This window comes from Lolium rigidum, chromosome 3, assembly GCF_022539505.1.
Source record: "Lolium rigidum isolate FL_2022 chromosome 3, APGP_CSIRO_Lrig_0.1, whole genome shotgun sequence".
NCBI classification, from domain to species: domain Eukaryota; kingdom Viridiplantae; phylum Streptophyta; class Magnoliopsida; order Poales; family Poaceae; genus Lolium; species Lolium rigidum.
The window spans coordinates 305,303,370-305,325,371 of record NC_061510.1 but is presented as its reverse complement, the minus strand read 5'-3'; the positions used below and the strand labels follow the sequence as shown (position 1 = coordinate 305,325,371).

Below are 22,002 nucleotides of genomic sequence, written 5' to 3'. Positions count from 1 at the left end.
CATTTTTTAAATGGTTGATGTTATGACCTGTTATTAATTGACACTTGCTTGTTCTATAACTTTCTTTAGTTTGATAGTTTTTTTGTTCTATATTTAATTAGTAGTGATGTATATTTTTCTAAATCCAACCTTGATCATAATAAATTAATTTGATGTCATCAGTTTAATCATACCAAAATTATAATATGTCCCCCGGCTGTCTCCAGCTTGGCTCGCTGTAAAGTAAAAGCAATTTGGTATGATCATTCTTGAGACTGAGACCAGCGATGTCAACTTCTCGAATAGCCAAGGAGATTGGGACGAAGTTCTTATGGCGACCCTTTTCCCGAAAATTCAAATTATAAGATACACAAGGAAAATAGGAACATCGAGTGGAATGAAAGAAACTAGTGTAGACTAATAAACAAATTTATACAAATAGTTGCAGTGGAGCAGTATGCCGGAGAAAAATGCTTAGATCTAGATTCAATCCACCGAAGGATTTTGAGAGCAATGCCCCTTGCTCGAGAAAAAAAAAGGATTTGAGGTACCTCAAGAAAATGATGCGCATAATTTTATTTTGTCCATGGATTGTTCTGTCAAGAGAAACACCTCAATCATAAAAAATAGAGTTAATTGAACTCAACTAATTAACCATGATTTGTAGTAAATTTGCATCCATAGATAATAGATGTTTAAAGGGGCCACATTTTCTAATTTTTTGCCCAGGGCCCCCAAAACCTCAGGACCGGGCCTGCGTAGGGCATAAGGGAACACACTGGCTGCGATTACACCAGCTTTTCCATCAGAACTCGAAACAAAGTTAAGCCTGCTTGCGTGACAAAGATGATAATAAACGTTCTTATTGCATGAACAATGCTAATTTTAAGGCAATATAAAGAATTACCATAAGTTAAGCTTAAATTGTGTAACAAATCATAAGTATTGTCGTTGCATGGACCTTTAACCCGTGCAGATCATATCAATTTACGCCTATAGACTGATCTCGCTCTCATCCTTGTCAACCATAAGGAAATGTGACTCTGTATCGATCACCTTCCTGCCGTCCTCTCCCGCCGTACTGAAGTGCTCGCATGGGCTGACATCAAACCTCAGGCTGGCCTTCTCACCGGCCTTGAGATGCTGGCTTCGGAACCCAACCAGCTGACTCACCGGACGCCCACCCGTGACGTTGGGCCACCGAAGGAACATTAGCACTGAGTGCTTTCCGTCTAGGGGGCCGTGGTTCTGCACCTCGACCATTGCTGGGAACTTGAGTTGTTCGCACCCGTCAACGCCAAGCTCCTCGACATCGTAGCTTGCGCCGCCTTTTGCAGTTGGCTTCACCGTCAGTCCGGAGAGTAGATTCGTGATTGGTGTTTGTTTGCTGGTTCCTGAGATTACTAGTCGGCGAGAGAAATGGGAGTAGCTAAGGCCATAACCGAACTTGTAGACGGTCTTGCCCTTGTAGAAGCGGTAGCTCCGGCCGGGGTAGCCGGTCGCCGGGTCGGCGCGCATCCGCATGTCCGTCATGGGCACCTTGGTGAACTCCTCAGGGTACCAGGTCACCGGCAGCCTGCCGCTGGGGTTGTGGTCTCCGAAGAGGACGTTGGCGATAGCAAGCCCGCCGGCCTGACCAGGGTAGCCGGCCCAAAGGATTGCACCGATCTTCGGGTTTGATTTGGCGAATGTTACGTCAACCGGGCCGCCGGACAGGATCACCAGTATCACTGGCCGCTTCGCAGCTCTAGCGATGGCGGTTATGAGGCTCTGCTGCTTCCCGGGGAGGAGAAGGCTTGTCCTGTCGAGCCCTTCCTGCTCCTGCTTCTGGCTCAGCCCCATGAACAGGATCACGTAGTCCGACGAGCCCGCTATCCTGACCGCCTGGTCTGTCGCCGCAAAGTCGCACGCCGCCGAGCTGCACCCGGCTTGGAATCTGATGTCCTTCACGTACCGCTGCAATCCCTGGCGAGGCGTCGTGGTTTCGCACGGAGGGCCGAAGTAGTTGCCGTTGAGCGCAGCAGGATCGTCGGCGTTGGGACCAATGACGGCGACGGATTCGACCGCCAACCGATCAAGGGGGAGGATGCTGGCGTCGTTCTTGAGCAAGACGATGCCATTCTGCGCCGCCTCGAGGGCGAGGTCCTTGTGTGCACGAGAGCACACGTCCTTGGCGCCAAGGCTCCCGTACAATGCGTCATTCCTGGGGTCACCGTCGAAGTGTCCGAGCCGCATCCTGACAGCGAAGAGGTTCTTGAGGGCCTTATCCACGTCCTGCTCCGTCATCTTTCCCCGCTGGAGCGCGGCCATGCCGTGCACCTGCGTGTAGTTCCCGCAGTTCAAGTCCAGCCCTGAAATTAAGTTGCAATTTTCGTTAGTATCTTTTTATCCAAGCAAATTGGCATATTGTGTAGTTCTAAACTGTACGTGTTTACTATTTCGCAAAAAAAAAAAAAAAAACTGTACGTGTTTACTACATCTCAATAAGCACAAGTCTTAACAGAAATCTTTGGGGCGCTAAAAATTACAAGTACTTCCATTCCAAAAAAAAAGGCTTGTAGATTTTAATCAAAAATCAACATTTTGTAAGTTTAACGAGTTTTAGAAAAATGTAAATGCAACATATTGAGTAAATACTCTAAATAAATATATTCTATGTTGGATTCTTTTATATTTCTTTGGTATTGTAGATGTTCATCATTTCATCTAAAAAATTGGTCAAATTAATATGTTAACTTTTGACTAAATATAATAGGCCTTCAATTTGCTTGTTTTTGGAACGGAGTGCGAGTAGTCCTTGCTAAGGGCATGTACAATCGTCCACCGCAGCCGTCTGTATCAAGTGCAACCTTTGATTTTGTTTGACGTGGAAGCGGTTGAAAGAGAAGAGAGAAGAATCTCGTTTGTACATCTTCAGACGGTCAGTACTCTGGAAAATCTCTAGCTATAGCCAGTCTTTTCCCCGTTGTATTCGTAGCTATTTGTAATTTGCAGTTTCTTCTGTCAAAGCGCCATAGATCTCAGCAGGAACGTAATCCTGAAATTATTTCAATTTCTCTGCCGTCGTCGGATCTGAACGAGGCCAAGCCGCTGCGTCGTCATCGTCCTCAGGGTCTCCTTCACCATGTCATGGAGGCATCGAGACCGATCAGGAACTACAACACACAGATCACGAATTTAAGGGCTATGACAACGGCCATGTGCACATCAGTGCTGCGTCGCCGCCAGCCATGGCAAGGCCAGCACAGACCAGCACCTTCTACTGCAGGACAGAGTCGCGTTCGTGATGTATGGATGGCAGCAGTGGCAGGATGGATCATAGTATCATACCGATGTGCCATGTTTTATATCATTTTTTGATTGCAAATTTGTTTGGTGCAATTTCTTGTTCATGCAATTGACAGTTTCTTGTTCAGACACCTAAACAGAGAGCCTTGGTGTACAAACGTCTACATTAGAGTCTGCATCTGACGTGAAGATGTGGTACAGATGGTAGTTGTCTAGACTCTAGACCATTGTACATGCTCGATCTAATGCATTTTGCAGTAAGTAATGTGTTGCTTGAAATGCAATATCCATGTTATCAATGTAATAAGTAAGGTTTTTAGTTGGCCAAATTCAGAACCTAGAGATACGTGCAAGCCCTATGAAAGGTAGTAGTTTATGAAAGTCAATCAATGAACAGGTTTTCGTGCTATCACTTATTACAATCCTAGTCTCAAAAAATGAACAGGCAGTGAAGGATACGTACCAGCCTTGAGCGCAGCAGCGACAGTATCCTCTGGCGTGGGGCTATAACGTTGGGCATCACGCATTAGTGCAACCGCATCACAATCAGAAGAGACGTACCTGCATAAGTGAAGGCCCAACTCAATGATAAACCAACTTGAAGCTCAATTAAATTCTATGTAGCACTATCTATATGACTATATCCTTCCTACCCATTTAATCCCCATTCTCCCTTGAAGGTTTTAGTGATGAGGTCAGAGTTGGCGCAGGCAGGGACGCCGTTGATGGTGGTGTAAGCGCACATGACGCACGTCGCCTTCCCTTCCACCACACAGCTCTTGAACGGAGGGTTGAACGTATCCTCCATGTCCTGGGGTGTTACCTGACCAAATGCCGATCGAAAGTCAGGCACGATCGATTAGATCATTGATCCTTCTTTTCTTTCTACAACGGCTGTTTCAATACACTCACCTTTGCATTGAAGTTGTACCGTACAACGCCGTTCCAGTTCTCTAGATCGTACGCCGATGCATGCTTGCAGCACGCTGAAGTCTGCAGAGTCGTCGCCGAGGTGCCCTGCAAGCCTTTGACGAAAGCCACCGCATACTTACTGGCCGTGGTGGGATCCTCACCGGGGGTCTCTTGTCCACGGCCCCACCGGGGATCGCGATAGATGTTCACGTTGGGAGACCAGATGGTGAGTCCCTCTGCCTGGCCGAGGTTGTACAACGCCCTGGCCTCTGTGCCGATCGCCTACATGACGAACAAGCAAGCATCAGTAATAATCATCATATGGTAAGACAATTTGGGCATTCGACAGAAGTATTGTTGCACATGGCAGACAATTTAGACTCTAGATAGTGAGGTAAACACAGGTCTACCAGCTGATGGGACCGATGCTTCCAAATACGAGAGATGGCATTCAGTGCCCTGCTAAGTTGATCAGTTTTGCAGTACAAAAGTACCTACCAATTAAACGGAGGTTGTATAGTTTCTTTCAATTTTCAAATATAGGCCCACTGCACACAGTGACGACTGAACAAGACGAGCACGTGTGGCGTGAATGCACCATCTGTATGATCATTTGGTAACTAGGACAATGATTATGTAGCAAATGCCAAGTTAGTACATCTTCTTTCAGTCCCATTTTTAGTATAGAGGTAATAATACTACCACACGCACTGCCATTTCTGAAGCACAACACCATTACCATTGTAAAGACTTTCAACATTTTAAATATCTTCAGAATAAAATGCAAGGAATTTCATCCAGAATTTATAAGTTAGGGCATGACGACACCTACAGTTAAACATCATAAACAACAGGACATTTGATAGATCTGTACTGAGATTTGGTAGTTGCATTATTAGCAATAAATATTGGAGCAGGCCCAAGGCAAGTCACGTTACCAGCATGGACACACAGTCTGTTCAAGATACGGAAGGTATAGCATAGCCACAGGCGCCGGCAGACGAATGAACGTAGTGTTGTTGGTTATGCACAAAAGGCTAGCTGGACATATAGACCTACATGTTCGCTCATTGATTTTCCTACCGACCGATAGGTAGTGATCTGATGTATGAGGACCCGCTATGCGCCATTCTTGGTTTCTTAACCAATCAAGTTATTGCACAATTTGCTAAGTAGCCTTTTCATATAGTGCAGTTCGTGCATGTAACCTGGAGAAATGACTTTGTCCTGTGCGAAATCACTATGTTTCGTTGTAGACTAATACGTCTCAGATTTAAAAAAATAATGAAACTTAATCATACTCGCCAGAATGAATCATGAAGCAGAAAACAGTATGAATCCAACGGCAACCATATGCACGGGACAATCGACGCTCTCATGTAATTTGAGCTGTTATGCATCGATGATTTTAGTTTGATTTGACCCTTACATAGACGTTTATCCAAATTGCATCGTTATTATATGATTGATGCACTAGCCAACTGTCTCAAAAGTCCGAACTGATAGAAAGAGGCCACGAATTATATTTATAATCAACACTTCGCCTCACGTCTAGGCTATTTTAGTTCTTAGCATGGGTTCGGTTCAGGGGAATATTTTTTTTATTTTCTTTTAATACTATGTGAGCAGAGTCTATCACTTGAGGCCGCTTGGCTATGATACCATATAAGATTGATAAACTAGCCAACTATCCAAAAAGTTCGAACTAATGGAAAGGGACTAAGCATTATATTTATATTCAACGTTCATGTATAATTTTGTTTATTTTAAATTTTCTTCAATAGTTACTACACCCTCCGATCCTAAATACTTATCCAAATTTAGGAAAAATGTAGACCAAAATATGCCTAGATTCATTGAACATGTGACACTTATTTAAAACCGTATGAATACTACGTTTTTGTTGTTGTAGGACTCGCTGAGGTATGCACTAAATTATGGTAAATATTAGCCTTTCCAAGATTATGCCTTATCTAGCTAGTTTCACTAGAATTTTACAACTATTTTTGGAGTGGCTAACTTCGATGAGCTCAAGTGATGGCATCCCTATAATTTTGTACTATGTGAATTATTGTTCCACAGTTGCAACTTTTCCTGAAACTACAAATTCATAATTGCAACATCACTTGAAATTAAACTATCTCAGTCCCATTCTCTCTTGCAACAAAATATATCACATCTATTTTGGCCCTACAAATATTCACTTTATAAACTTAATTATCATAATATTGTTGAAAATGTATTCCGTTAACCACGTACATTATGCACCGAACTCAACGAAACATCAAGGAGCCCCTAACCTAAGTGGTTAAGCATACGGACCGTATATGCACGTGCAATTTCAAGTTAGTTAAGCGTACAGGACCGTATATGTATATGCATGACAGTTTCAAAGCAGCTAAGCGTACGTGCATGCTACCCGCCAACGGCGCCCGTACGTACGAAAATATTACATTACGTGAATAAATACGTTGCATATATACCTGCCCGATACGGTACCATAGGTCGTCGTCGAAGGAGGCGGCGGTGAGCAGCACCTGCGGGAAGCTAGTGATGCGGCTGACGACGCCGTCGAAGTGCATGCCGTGGCCCCAGAAAGAGACGCCGTGCAGCCCCTCCGACCACCACTTGTACGGCGGCACGCCTAGCCGTGGCACCCCCGCCGCCTCGTCGCCCAGCTGCGACACCTTCTCCGCCAGCGTTAGCCGCGCCACCAGGTCCGCCGCGCGCTGCTCCGGTGGCAGCCGCGAGTCGCAGAACGCGTACCCCTTCGTCGTCGCCCCCGGGCCGCATGAGAATGGCGGGTTACCGGCAACCGCCTTTGGCAGCAACGAAGGTATAGTCAACAGCATGATGGCTATAGCCATGCCAATGCCAACGTTGTGGGAGGAGAAGGCGCCCATGGCGAGTTTTAGAAGGACGATGTCCAAACGTACATGAGGGAAGGGACGTGAGCATCCATGGGGTTAAGGGCGGTTCCTTAAATAGACGTTCCTGGCTAATGATGTTGCGCCACGTCCCTTTGGTGGCCTGACTATGTTGATGATAGTTGGGAAGTAGTTTCTTTTGATGCATTTCTAAGGATCAACGCCCTAGAGTTGAAGTTGTCGCCATTTCCCACCCTGCTTAATTAGTTTCTTTACACAGCTCCTTTTTATTTGACACGGGTTGAAAAATTGGCTTCAACTTCTGTTCAAAAAATATTACTTTTAAAACCAACCTCCAACTCCAAATGTGAATCCAACAATGCCAGACTTTGTGAAAACCGTTTCGTTTCGATGCAACGGCGGTGGTGCAGGTTTCTTTCGATGCGATGAGGCGCCGTTGCCACATTCTTTTCACGCAAGCAGAGACGACGGTAGCATGTGAAGAGGGGCCACGCACACGTCGACAGTGTTATCCGGCCTTGGCTGTATGAAATAACTACAATGGGGTTAAGCGTATGCCTTGCAGGGACGCGTTACGTGTTAATATATAGCAGCAGATTACAATGCCGGTATAGGTTTGATCTCCTAGAGATATTGTCTCCCACGGCAGCTATACAAAGGTTGGAGATATATCAGAGATCAAACCATACACGTTTTACAACACACGCGATTACATTCTTTAACATTCCCCGTCAATCACAACTTATCTAAGTTGAGATTGTGTCTAAAACTCTCTAGTTGCCTATTTGATAACGCTTTAGTAAATCCATCAGCAATTTGGTCTCCTGTAGGAATGAACCTGATATTTAGTAGCTTACTAGCTACTCGCTCTCTGACAAAGTGATAATCCACCTCTATATGCTTTGTTCTAGCATGAAACACCGGATTGGCTGAAAGATAAGTTGCTCCCAGATTATCACACCATAGCGATGCTGCCTTTGGATGATCTATACCCAGTTCTGACAATAAGGTTTGAACCCATATTACTTCTGCAGTAGCATTTGCAAGTGACTTATATTCAGCCTCTGTACTAGACCTCGAAACCGTCGCTTGCTTACGAGCACTCCAGGAAATAAGATTACATCCCAGAAAAACTGCAAAACCTCCAGTAGATCGTCTATCATCAGGACAACCAGCCCAATCTGCATCTGAGAAAGCACTAACCAAAGTAGAATCTGATTGCACAAGTTTCAAACCAAGAGCCTTTGTATGCTTAAGATATCTAAGAATCCTTTTAACTGCTGTCCAATGGAGAGTGGTAGGTGCATGCAAAAATTGACACACTTTATTAACAGAAAAAGAGATATCTGGGCGTGTCAAGGTGACATACTGTAAGGCTCCAACAATGCTCCTATATCTGGTAGCATCTTCAACAGCTAGGGGTTCTCCTTCGTTGAGCGACAATTTCTCGGACGTGGAAAGCGGGGTGGTGACACCTTTACACTCCCCCATACCAACACGCTTGAGAACCTCTGAAATATACTGTGATTGAGACAGAACAATACCACGAGATATGTGTTGTACCTCAATTCCAAGGAAATAATGTAGGCTGCCAAGGTCCTTAAGTGCAAAGTCCATGCGCAGATCCTTGAGGACAGCATCAATAGCTTCAGAAGATGAGCTGGTGACTATAATATCATCAACATAGATAAGCATAAAAATAGTGACACCATGCTTGCGATAAAAGAATAACGAGGTGTCCGCCTTGGATGCAAAAAAGCCAAGATCACGAAGTTTGGAAGACAAACGAGAATACCATGCTCGCGGAGCTTGTTTGAGACCATAAAGAGCTTTATCAAGTTTGCAAACATGACCAGGATGCTGAAGATTCTCATAACCAGGAGGCTGCCGCATATAAACCTCTTCTTCCAGAACGCCATGAAGAAACGCATTCTTCACATCTAACTGACGCATCACCCAATTTTGTGAAACTGATATAGACAAAATAAGCCGAATAGTTGCAGCTTTTACCACTGGACTAAACGTGTCCTCATAATCAATGACATACCTCTGTTTAAAACCTTTTGCTACCAACCGAGCTTTGTACCTATCAATGGTACCATCTGAGCGACGTTTGATTTTATAGACCCATTTGCAGTCAATAATATTGCCACGAGAAGGAGGAGGGACAAGATGCCATGTTTGATTGTTCATCAAAGCAGAGTATTCCTCATCCATAGCACTCTTCCACTTGATATCACCAAGCGCCTCATGCACATGTTCAGGTTCACCTGTGCTGCAAAAGTTACACCAACGAACGCGACCATCAGTAATTTCTTTGGGACAAAAAACACCACTTTGAGCTCTTGTATGTGGTCTGGAAGTTAACACAGCTGGTGCAATTGGAGGCGTGAGCGCAGTAGTCTGCTGCATCTCCGATCCTGAAGAAAAACCACTGGTAGGTGAGCCATCAGACAAGGAGCCAGACGCGGACGTGTCATTGGCGGAAGCCGCGTCTCCTGATGTTGGCCCTGGCGCACCCACACATGGATCACCTCGTGGCGACGCAGAGTTGGCCCGCCCGGATGACGACATAGAGACGTACGGGTCGACAGGGTCCATGGAGTCAATAAGATGCCGTTCGCGAGACACAGACGCTGGCGATGCTGATTCCTGGGACGATTCGGCTTGGTCGCCTGATGACGAGGCTGCAGGAGAATCCTCCCCAGGATTGCCGCTTGAATCATCTGCAGCAAAAAACTCTTGTGCACTGTTTTCAACTGAAAAGTCAGCAGTTACAGACATATGGTCATGACGATTTTCATCTCCTGATTCAGAAATTGTAGGATTGCGAAGAACGGATGGAAGGAGAAGAATTTCTGCACGTAGCTGAGCACCAGCGTTGGGATGGAGTTGGGCAAAAGGAAAAATCGACTCATCAAAGGTGACATCGCGAGAAATATACACGCGACCGGTGGAAATATCAAGGCATTTGTAGCCTTTATGAACACCACTGTAGCCTAGAAAAACACACTGCTTAGAACGGAATTGAAGCTTATGTTTATTGTAGGGGCGAAGATTGGGCCAAACGGCACATCCAAACACCCGGAGAAAATAGTAGTTTGGTTTGGACTTAAACAATTTTTCCATTGGACTCTTAAGTTGAGTAACCTTGCTGGGAAGCCGATTAATAAGATACACGGCAGTGAGAAAAGCTTCATCCCAGAATTTAAGAGGCATGGACGCGTGTGCGAGCAAACACAAACCAACCTCAACGATGTGACGATGTTTACGCTCAGCGGAACCATTCTGTTGATGAGCATAGGGACATGAAACATGATGCGAGATGCCAATGCGAGCAAAAAAGGAGTTCAGTTTTTGATACTCTCCGCCCCAGTCCGATTGCATGGCAAGAATTTTTCTATCAAAGAGACGCTCAACATGTTGCTGAAAATCTCGAAATTTCTGAAAGACATCAGATTTATTCTTTAACAAATAGATCCATGTGAACTTACTATAATCATCGATAAAACTCACATAATACTTATAACGACCAACGGAGGCAGGGCCAGGTCCCCATACATCAGAGAAAATAAGCTCTAAAGGAGAACTAGACACACTAGTAGACTTTGGATACGGCAACTGATGACTTTTGCCTTTTTGACAGGCATCACAAACTGACTCATCATGTTTATTGGAAAAAGGAAGATCATTACTCCTAAGAATTTGCTCAACGACTGGAAACGAAGGATGTCCAAAACGCCAATGCCACCGAGTTGATGATGGTTTGCTTGCACTAAAGGCTTGTTTCGAAGTGAACGTGGAGGCATCATGAAGTGGATAAAGACCGCCCCTACTCTCTCCTTGGAGGAGGATTGTCCCGGTGTCCTTGTCCTTAACAGAGAAGAAATGTGGATGAATTTCAACAAAAGAGGAATTATCAGAAACAAGTTTAGATGCCGAAACTAGACTTTTGGTGGCTTTTGGTACATGCAAGATATTGTTTAGATGAATAGGACGATTAGGAGTATGAATAATCGTATGACCAACATGTTGTATATCCATACCTTGTCCACTAGCCGTGTGGACTTTTTCGTTCCCGGTGTAGCGATCACGAACCGCAAGCTTGTCCAATTCTCCGGTGACATGATCAGTTGCCCCGGTGTCAATATACCAGTTGGTATCCACCCCGTAGAATGGTTCAGAAGTCACCACATTTGCTTGAACTTCAGGGGTGACGAAGGAGCGATTAAACCGTTTGAAGCACTTGTAGGCCGGGTGTCCTGCCTTGTTGCATATCTGGCAGGGCGGACCACTGTAGCGAGAGCCTCTTCCTTGACCCGACGACTTGTTGTGGTTGTAACCACCACTGCTTCCGCCGCCATAGCCACCATAGTGGCCGCTGCCGCCCATGTTGTTGTGGCTGCCTTGTCCCTGGTTGTTCCGGCTGTCATAGCCACGACCTCCATTACTGCCGCCACGGTGTCCTCCAGTGCTGCCACCACGGCCAGCGCCATATCCGCCCCGGGAGGCCAGATTGGCGGAGAAGCCACCGGTGACAACATCGTCTTTCTGTGCTTCAATGCGTGCTTCTGCTGCCAAAAACATGGCATACACCTCGCTCAGCGAGATGCCTTGCTCCAGACGTGCTGAGATCGCCTCGACGAGCGGATTGTATTCCGCGTCCAAACCGTTGAGGACGGCGTTGATGACATCGTCTTCATCTAGCTTCTTGCCGGCAAGAGCCAGCTCATCAGTTAGTGCTTTGACCTTGTTGAAGTAGACGGAGACGCGCATCTCGCGCTTCTTCAGGTCATTGAGTGCCCGACGGAGCCCCATGACGCGAGCACGCGACTGGGACGCGTACATCTCCTGGATTGCTGTCCAGGCACCGTGCGCAGTCTGATGTTCTGAGACCTGCACCAACACCTCAAGTGAGACTGAACCAAGAAGATATTTTTATTTTATATTGCGCCAGCCGGGTCTTGAACTCAAGACCTCTTGGCTCTGATACCATATGAAATAACTACAATGGGGTTAAGCGTATGCCTTGCAGGGACGCGTTACGTGTTAATACATAGCAGCAGATTACAATGCCGGTATAGGTTTGATCTCCTAGAGATATTGTCTCCCACGGCAGCTATACAAAGGTTGGAGATATATCAGAGATCAAACCATACACGTTTTACAACACACGCGATTACATTCTTTAACAGGCTGCAGGTAGCCTCTCATGTCCTGAAATCCACTATAACCACCAGAGGATAAGAGTGCAGACAAGAGGAGACGCCAGAGGTTTCAATCAGTAGCATAGGATCTTTCCCGAGTGGACGATAGACTTTTAGGATTATATCCCTTTTCGATCATGCCTACGTCTTTTGAGGGAAATGATTCAGAACACAGGCATAAAGGTCACCAGGAGTAAGGTTGCAGCATTCAGAGACCAGCTTAACTAACTAAGAAAGAGAGGTTGCACGCCGATGAACAGCGCCGTGCGTGTCACACGTATCAGCATCAACCGTTCTTCCACGCCTGTAACGTCATATATAATCAGACACTACAGGAATCTGCAGAGGTGCCGACGGCCACACGGGCCCTCGGTTTAGTCTTAAAAGGTCGTCGGTGTATGCTACGCCGAGGACTACCGTCGGCGTAGCTTCTCGGGCAAGATCCGCCTCAACAAAGCCACGTGTGCCGCAGATCGATTTAATCTTTCTCTAGACCGATCGATTTCTTCTATGATCTCCGCTAGCTTTGTTCTATGGATAGAATGATGATTAAGTTCAGTGGAGGGGCCGCAGAATCAACTTGAAGATGCCAATAATTGATTGCGCGGCTAGTTCGTTAGGTGTCACTAACAACCGATTCATCCATTGAACTTGAAAATAAAACAGTACAGCAGTGCTACGGCATGGCATGCCTGCAGTTGCTTCCTTCGACATAACGCATTCGGCGCTTTATATGTAACTAACTAACTGGACAAAGCTACCGGAATGTGTTGGGAAAACACGGCGGACCACCAGTAAGGTTCGTCTGTATGGGTTTCCATGTATACATGTCTGAAAAAGTTCGGGCCCCTAGATATCAGGTGTACTAGACTGAAAATGGCCGAGGCTCTCCTGATATACGCTTTCTTAGGTATTTCTAGCAGATCGCCTAACATTTAGAGGAGGAAACAGCGCTGCAAAATAGAGGAGGATAAATTTCTCCTCTAAAGGGTGGCCGCTTGATCCGATCTCCTATATATATAGGAGCAAAAAAATTGATATGGTTTTGCAAATATCTCAAACATACGAAGTTTAAACATGCATACATATTATCCAAAAATTAACATATTGATGAAGTTTGATCCAAAAGCACAACATAGCATGTATATGTTGTGGACCCCACCACCACCTCAGCATCTTCTTCTTCGGGCACCACCACCTCGACGAGCATAAACACCACCACCACCACTCTCTTGGGCCAAGATCTTCGCCCGAGTGATCTCCCATTATGCCCTAGCTTTGTCATCCATTGAGCTAGGGTCCATGAACATGATGGTGTGGTCGGCATCCTCCCTCTCATTCGCCAACTTCTCCTCCTCAAGTGCAAGCTTTGCTTTTCTAGCATCTTCTTCTTGGCCATTCTTTCTTCATCTAGTGCTATCCTTCTTTGCTCCACCGCCAACTTGGACCACCACTTCTCATCCTCAAGAGATTTGAGCTCCCTCCACCTTGCCTCCTTCTCCTCTTTGCGTTCAGCCGCCAATGCCTTCTTGGTCTCAATGATAACATTTAACTCATCTTTGTATGCGGCCGCACCTCCCCTCCTTTTCTTCTCCTTTGCTATCTCTCCACCTTCCGGCCTATTGTTGAGGTCTTCTTCTTCGTCATCATCATCGACATCAATGGCCGTGGTGATTCTTGACCTCTTGGGTGTAGTCTCATAGTTTCTTCTTGGCCACTTCTCATTGCCCTCTAGTTCCTTGTAGAAATGAAACAGTGTAAAAGCTTTGTGGCAACCCTTATTGTTGCGATGCTTGTACACTTCTTGTTGCAATGGCATATATTGGGTGATTGGCACGCCACTTGGTGGTGAATTATTCACCGTCTCAATGGCGTCGGACCACCGATTGCAATAATCAAGTATTACACCCCAACGATGACTAAGAGAGTCTTGGGTGCGGTAGGACGGTATCTTGACAACATTGCGGTAGTGCTCTTCAATTCTTTGCCAAAACTTGTCCTTGCATTGATTGGCGCCAACCGATGCATCAAGCGAAACGTTCATCCAAGCATGGAACAATGCAACATCTTCTTCTTCACTATAGTTGGCGGATCTCTTTTTTGGCTTATTGCCCTTCTCTTTTGTCGCCGCCACCTTGGTCACCTCTTCTTCGGCTTCTTCATCCTCTGCGGCGTAGCTATCACCAACAGCCGAAGTTCAGCTCACCGAGGACTTGGGTGTGTGAAGAATCCAATTGAGACATGAATTCGGCCGCCCCAATCTTGGTGGTACTTGCTTGACTCTCGGTCACTTCGTCGAGCACGTCGCTAACGGCCACTCGAGGACGAGCATCACCGGCCGAGAGAGAAACCGTGGTCGTCGAGGAATCCTTGGCCTTGTGCATACGCGTCGAGGTCGATGCCGATGTGGCCTTCCTTTTCCTCTTCTCCGCCGCCGACTCAGTGAGGGCTTGCATCGCCGCTGTCGGCTTCCCTGACCGCATGCCACTGAACACCGGCGCTAGAGGCGGCTTGCCCACCGCCGCGGGCTTGCCGATGGACTTTTTGGTCGCTCCCACCGACCGCACTGATCCGGTGTTGCCCAACCTCTTCCGCGGCATCGGTGGCATCGCGGGGGTCGAATCGAGCGCCGATTCGCCGCCCAAAAACTCCAGCAGGCATGCGGGGACGAGCTCCGGTGCCATTCCGGCCGCATCGTGGGAGAAAGGTGGCGCCGGCGATTGCGGGCGGCGGTGAGCGGGAGTGGCGGCCGGTTGGGCGGGAGCTCAATTTTTTAGGAGGGGTTGTGGCGGGGAGGAAAGACGAGAGAGGCGCCTCGATTTTTAGGGATCAATATCCTATCTTTCCTCCTCTAACCATTTTTGTGCTTCGGCGAGAGTCGAATTCGGCCGTTAGCGGCGCATATTTCCTCCTCTAAGTCGTTTTTGTACTTGTGGTAGAGATGCTCTTACGGAGCAGGTAAAAAATAAGTTTTACCCAACATGGATGGTGAGTGACCATGTATTTTGCATGTTTCTGCGTGTATGTGCTTTTGCGGCCATTGTGTGCATTCTTATTCTCCATTCTTGTATGGCCTATATGGAAACAGATACAACATGTCTTCTTATTCTCGTGTGAATGGTTATTTCAGATCTGTCCAAAGAGGAGGTCGGGAAGAGGACAGGTACCTAATATCTACACACGTCCGAGGCTCCGACTCCGGGCTATCACGACATCTTGTCTTCATTTGCTTTTTGCTTTTTGATTATTAGTCAAACTGCCTTAGAGCTAGCTATTTTTAGTTTGAGTATTTGCTTCACTTTTTCTTTATTTTATAGAGCATAAATTACAAGAGATTTTTGTTTCTTTCCTCTTTATTTTTTGTGCTATATGCAGTGTCAAGATCCTTTTCAGATATTTGTGATCCAGACCGACTTATCCATAAAGGAGGTTCATAAACGTTCAGCATCATGCGGTATGCTCTTAAGACCCCCCAAGAAACTACTGAAGTTTACAACCACACAAGGCTAGTAACAATCGCAAGAAACAAATAAGGTACTTGATGATATGATGGCCATCTACACTCAGAGCGCACCATCAACAAAATGGGGTAAATTGAGAAGAAAAAGTTTGAGGCGTTAATTATAAAAATGACATTATTATCTGTTTGCTCTCATTGAAGTACTTCATATATTGAAAATATTTATGTAGATGACTTGCTCCAAAAGAACCAACAAATAGTTGACGTTCATTTCTTAGGTTTTTTTTCAATAACTTGTGGGAACAATTAGGGAAATAACTATCCTAGGCATAGCCTTCCAACAATAATAGCTATGTCAGTGGTCATTTTACTAATGAGTTAGTAGAAAACATGTTTATTTAAATTATTTTTGAAGAAAAGAACTAAATGGACTTTCATGACAAGTGTGGAGTAATTGAAACCGGGGTCCCTCCGCAAGGATCACCTAATACATTTATTTTTTCAGTATAGGGCTTAGATCAATTGGTGTGGATTTCAAGACGAAAGACACATAGGTTTAGGTCTCCCAGATATGAATTTAGCAATTTATTATCCAAATGGAGATTTTTTGGAGGCGCAAAGAGGATCGCACCCATCCCACATCGATGGAAGAGACACTTTGAAATAGGGTCTCATTTGACGTATTGGTACCGGCGAGAAAACACATGCATGGAATGATAATTGGTTCCCTCGAGATACAATGCTCAGGCCAACTGTTTGCAAGAAGGCGAACCCACCGGTAGCAGTAGCAAGTTTCATCAATTCGGCATCTGCTAGTTGGAATGTACAAAAGCTTGAAGAGTACTTTATGCCCATGAACATAGAGGTAATCATGGCCATCCCGTTAGGAACCATGCGTTTTGATGATTTCTGGGGTTGGCAGTTTGAGCGCACTGGAGTCTTCTCTGTACAGTCAGCCTACAGGATGATTGTGAACTCCAAAGTGCGTCGTGGCACTTGGCTTGAGGGCACAGCAACCGGGTCAGATCACAAGCAGGAGGAGAAGGACTGGACGACACTTTGGAAGGTCCAAGTGCCATCAAAGATCCGTGTTTTCTTGTGGCGTCTCGCCAAGCAGTCTATCCCCACAAATGATGTTGGACACCAGCGAAACATGGCATCTGATAGCGCATGCACTTTGTGTGGAGTGTCTGATTCCTGGAGACACTCTCTCCTTAAATGTAACATGAGTCGAAGCATCTGGGCTCTAATACCGGAGAGAATTACAGAGCATCTGATGAAGATGGAAGAACCAGATGCCAAACGTTGGATCTTCTCCATGATCAAAAGCTTAAAGCATGAAGATCTGATTCGTTGCCTAGTCACTTTATGGGCAGTGTGGTCTGCTCATCGTAAGGCAATTCACGAGGAAGTATTTCAGAGCCCACTTTCCACTTACTCATTTGTGGAATCCTTTCTACGTGATCTTGAATGTGCTTCGGCGAGCAAGGTTAAAGCTCAACCTGCAACTCAGCACATGAAGGTGAGGAGGTGGATTGCTTCTCCCCCCGGCGTCGCCAAAATCAATGTGTACGCAGCGGTGAAGAACTCGGAAAAGGCTGGTGCAATTGCAGCGGTTTGTCGATCGTCGGAAGGAGTCTACCTGGGTGCTTCGGTGGTCCAGGTTCCATGCATGGATGACCCAACGATTTTGGAGGCACTCGCTTGCCGAGAGGCTTTGGCTCTTGCAGCTGATCTCCATCTTTCATGAGTTAAAGTACCTTTAGACTGTTTGGAGGTGATTAAAAGTCTTGATGAAAATTACCTGGGAGATTCGATCAAGATCAAGGAACTTCGCGGATGTGAGTATATGACGTTTGTGCACGAGCGAAGAACTGCTAATATGGAGGCTCACAGCTTAATTAGCTCGGTCCTCTGTATCTCTTTCTACCGATCGCTACATCTGGCTAATTAAACCGCCAGATGAGTTTTGTATACCTATGAACATTACTGATCAATAAAGTGGCGGCTTATCCTCAAAAAAAAAGATATGAATTTGCAGCTTGGCTAGCCAGTAGCCACTGTATTTAGTCTCCGCCCATTCCTCCCCTCTAAAGAGCCAGTGACTGAACAGCCCAAGCCCACTTGTGAAGTCCATAATGGCCCATGAGATAGATCGATCATGGATCTCTATTCCGTACACTATGCACCTAATGCCCAACTAGAGATCGATTCATCTCCCGCTCAAAAAAAAAAAAAAGAGATCGATTCATCTTTACGCGGTCTACAACAGCTTACAACAGCCCACAATGGCGATTCATCGTGCGGTCGCATCTGCCCGCCTACCGCTAGGGCGCAGCGTCGACATGTAGCCAGGCATCAGCCGCCGGTCGAATCTTCCAACAATTCGTCGAGCGTCGGTCACTGCAACGGCCTGCGATTTCTGCGTGCCGATCGAAAGCTCGTTTCTCAGAGTTCCGAACCTCCACTACAGGAATGGCAGAGCATGCCGAGGGCCGAACTATACGCCGACGGCCAAATATCGGGGCCGTCGCGTACAGCCTAGCCGGGGCTGCCCCCAAACGTGACCGTCGGTGTAGGTTGGCCGTCGGCGTAGAGACGGCTACGCCGACGGCAGCCGTCGGCGTCCACCAGACCGTCGGCGTAGCACCAAGCATGCGTTCCCGCTCGCCCCGGCCGTGACGGCGCGTCCACGACGTCAGCCTAGACGCCGAGGGCTACCCTCGGCATAGCGCCTCCCCCTCCTATGCCGACGGCCACCCTCGGCGTAGCATATGTTTTTTTTTCTCAAATCTTACTTTTATTATGTTTGTATTATTTATTTATTAGTCTGAATTATAGAAATATGGTTCTGTTTTTTAAGAATTGGTAGACTGCATATGTAGGTCCCACACCCATGTGTTTCATACATTCTAGTATCGTCTATAAACTTAATCTTTCTTCGGGGTTGACGCTCTTCGCAGACGGGTCAACCGGAGCCAATAGGCACAACATCTGCTATCTATGTACATATGTCCCAAAACAAAGCAAAACAAAGGAAAAGTCCATTGGTAACCCTAACCATAACCCGGATTCTAACCCTAACCTAACCCTAACCCTAGGGGTAGATCTGCGGGGTCCCCACTCTAGGGTTTCCCAAGATACAAATCACCGGAACGTCAGAATTGTTGGAAAACTTGCATCTGCCCCTAACATATATGTACAAGTGTGATGTAAGGTTTGGCTAACCTTGCATGTACCCGGCGTTGACGATTTCCGTATACATGGGCTAGCACTTGGTAAAATCCAGGATCTGTATGTGGAAACTCCCGCCACGGCTCAAACGGAGCCTATTTTATGGTAAAGTATGTCCAACCTATGGTTTCCATGTACATATGTCCCAAACAAACCAAAGAAAGTAAAAAAGTCCATTGGTAAACCCTCGCACAGAGAAAACTACAGGGGTAGATCTACGGGGTCCCCGCCCTAGGATTTTCCAAGATACAGACCATCGGAGCGTCGGAATCGCTGGAAAACTTGCATATGCCCCTAACATATGTGTATAAGTGTGATGTAAGGTTTGGCTAACCTTGCATGTACCCGACGTTGACGATTTCCGCATACATGGGTTAGCACTTGGTAAAATCCAGGATCTGTATGTGGAAACTCCCGCCACGGCTCAAACGGAGCCTATTTTATGGTAAAGTAGTTTCCATGTACATATGTCCTAAACAAACCAAAACAAGTAAAAACGTCCATTGGTAAACCCTCGCTAGTAACCTCGTCTCGGTCTAATGCTTATTTTCTCCTTTCAGCTCGGAATTAATAAAAACTTTGTGTCATGGTTCATGGAAAAAGTAAATTCTAACCTGTCCTCGTACCTTGCAACATGTGACTTGTCCCTCTTATTACACGTAACTAATGCACACAACAAATTTGAAATGTTCTTGTAGGGCCGTGAGAGAAACGTTGATACGATAGATGACTTGAAATGTGTTTCCCAAAGTTGTAGCCGTGAGGTGACCAAGTATGAGAAGTATGATGTGAATGGGTTGCGTTTCCATACAGAGACGCACCAGAAGGGCCGGGCGAATCCCAAAACGATAAATACTGGGGTCTACACCAAAGGAGCCAATAACTTTGATTACTACAGAAGGTTACAGAGTGTATACGAGTTGACATTCAATCGTACGAACATATCGTCGTGTTCAAGTGTTATTGGTTGTACCCAATAGGTGGACAGAGAAGTGATAAGTCCATTGGGTTAGTTGAAGTTAAGCCTTCAACCACCTATAGCGGAGCTGATGTCTTTGTTGTGGCTCACCAAGCCAAGCAAGTTTATTATTTGCCCTACCCATGCCAGAAAGCGGAATCTCTTTAATCCTGAGTGGCCAACCACAAGTGCACATCTCAGGCGACGACAACCACATGACAAGTACTAGACAGGAGTCATGTGGCCCTGAGTAGCCACTCAACTAATGCGCACCCTCAGGCGAAGACAACCACAAGACAAGTACTAGACAGGAGTCCTGTGGCCACGAGTAGCCGCCCGCCATTCAACCAATCCACCCGGGTGTTTCATTAGGGTTGTTAATTTTAATTCCCAACACTCACAATCCGGAATGATCAAACGACGGTGGCATTTTGTTATTGCTAGGCAACTAAGAATGCTAGCAAGGGTTCATGGTGGCTACACACTTTGATAAGCATAGCATAACTTTCGAAAACAAATTCCTACCATGCATACTAGTTTGAAAAACACTAATGCATATATAAAATAGGTAGGATTTGAATGTCACTTGCCTTTTTGGTAGTCGAAGCGCGTTCACTTCTCTTATTCAAAATACGTGCCTCTCCGTACGAACTATAACATAGAATATAGCACAACATAAACACACCATTCGACAACAATAAAACCAAACCAAGCAAACAATCATGTAGTTAATCAATGTGTTTTAATCATCGGTTAAAGAAGATATGGCATGAGGTTTGGCTTGCAAGATATGAATTGGAGATATTGATTGGATGGATCAAATACTTGAAAAAGGAAATGATTATCTAAGTCAAGTGCTTAGAAGAAAAATGGTTGATAAGAACCTATGGTCAATTGTTGTTTGCTACTCAAGGATGGGAAAAATGATATGATCCATGTGATAAAATCACATGAGTCTCAAATGACGCAACTCAAAATATTATTTAGTAAAGTGTGACAACACTTACTAAGTTAGTATGAGTTACACATAGGCTTGGGTATAAACAAATGATACATGACATTACTCAAATTACTCATTTGTAAGTTGAATAGTTTTAAACTAGTCAAAGGAGTGAATGAAAATGCATTTGGATAGACACGATATTAGTTCAAGGTAAAGTGTCTAGTGGTATTGGCGTGTTCTCTGATATGTGCAATAATAATAAAGTTTCTTGGATATTTAATTTGGTTTAGAAAACATTAATTGAGTATCTACTTAACATACACAACCTTATTAATTAGCTACCGCAAGATTTATGTTTATTAAAAATATAAAATTGAGTTCCCTGGATCGGTTACAGTAGTACAAGATTAGACCAATTGGAATTATTCAAAAATAATTTATAGAATTTGAATTATCGTCAAATTACTGATTTGTATAGATTTTACTAAAGCAAGTTTGTGCACGTGTCAAAGTTGTACAACTCCTATACCAAGTTGAAGTATATGATCTGAGGATTCCAGAAAGTACAAATTTGTTAAATTTGGACCAGTAGATTATTTGATATGATTTTTATAGTGAAAAAGGATTAATTAAATCATTTGAATTATGATTCGAAAACTAATATATAACATATACAGTATTCTTGCATATTTGGATTCTACATGTTATAAGCTTTCCAACGATATAAAGTTTGTAAATTTTGGACCTCTGGATGATTTTATATTGAATTTCTAAGTTAGACACATAATCTGATATTTAAAATTTACATTAAAATGAGTTTGACCGAGTTTGACTGAGACGCTGACTGTACTGTATAGTTGACTGCTGACTGTACAGTTGACTGTTGACTATCTTGATCTGTACTGCCATGACTGAGTTTGACTTTGATCGGACTGAGTTGATTATCTCGATGTCATGATGATGTCATAAAGTTGACGAGAAAAATTTGCTCAGATGGAAAAACTTTCTACATCAAAGTTGTATAGAATTAATAGATCTATCTAACGCACAAATTACTTTTCACAACGGATTAATGTGTTTGACAAGATCTGAGTTATACCTTATAGGATCTGAATCTTGCAACACGATTTTCT

At 45.0% G+C, this 22,002-nt stretch overlaps 1 protein-coding gene across 1 annotated transcript; it reads right to left on the bottom strand.

Moving 5' to 3' along the window:
* Positions 1-875: 875 nt before the first annotated feature.
* LOC124703669 (probable beta-D-xylosidase 7) lies at positions 876-7,250 on the bottom strand. Its single transcript, XM_047235890.1, has 5 exons — positions 6,663-7,250; positions 4,180-4,461; positions 3,921-4,090; positions 3,731-3,828; positions 876-2,330 (listed from the first exon to the last, which is right to left on the bottom strand). The coding sequence occupies exons 1-5, from the start codon at positions 7,080-7,082 to the stop codon at positions 973-975; spliced, it is 2,328 nt and encodes a 775-aa protein (XP_047091846.1). The 5' UTR covers positions 7,083-7,250; the 3' UTR covers positions 876-972.
* Between the last annotated feature and the right edge of the window lie 14,752 nt (positions 7,251-22,002).

Excerpts from the sequence above, each read along its gene's own strand:
- LOC124703669 (XM_047235890.1), bottom strand. The coding sequence starts at position 7,082 with ATGGGCGCCTTCTCCTCCCACAACGTTGGCATTGGCATGGCTATAGCC. Across the intron at positions 4,462-6,662 it reads TATGGTACCGTATCGGGCAG|GCGATCGGCACAGAGGCCAG; the intron begins GTATATATGCAA and ends TTCGTCATGTAG. Across the intron at positions 2,331-3,730 it reads CGCTGCTGCGCTCAAGGCTG|GGCTGGACTTGAACTGCGGG; the intron begins GTACGTATCCTT and ends ACTTAATTTCAG.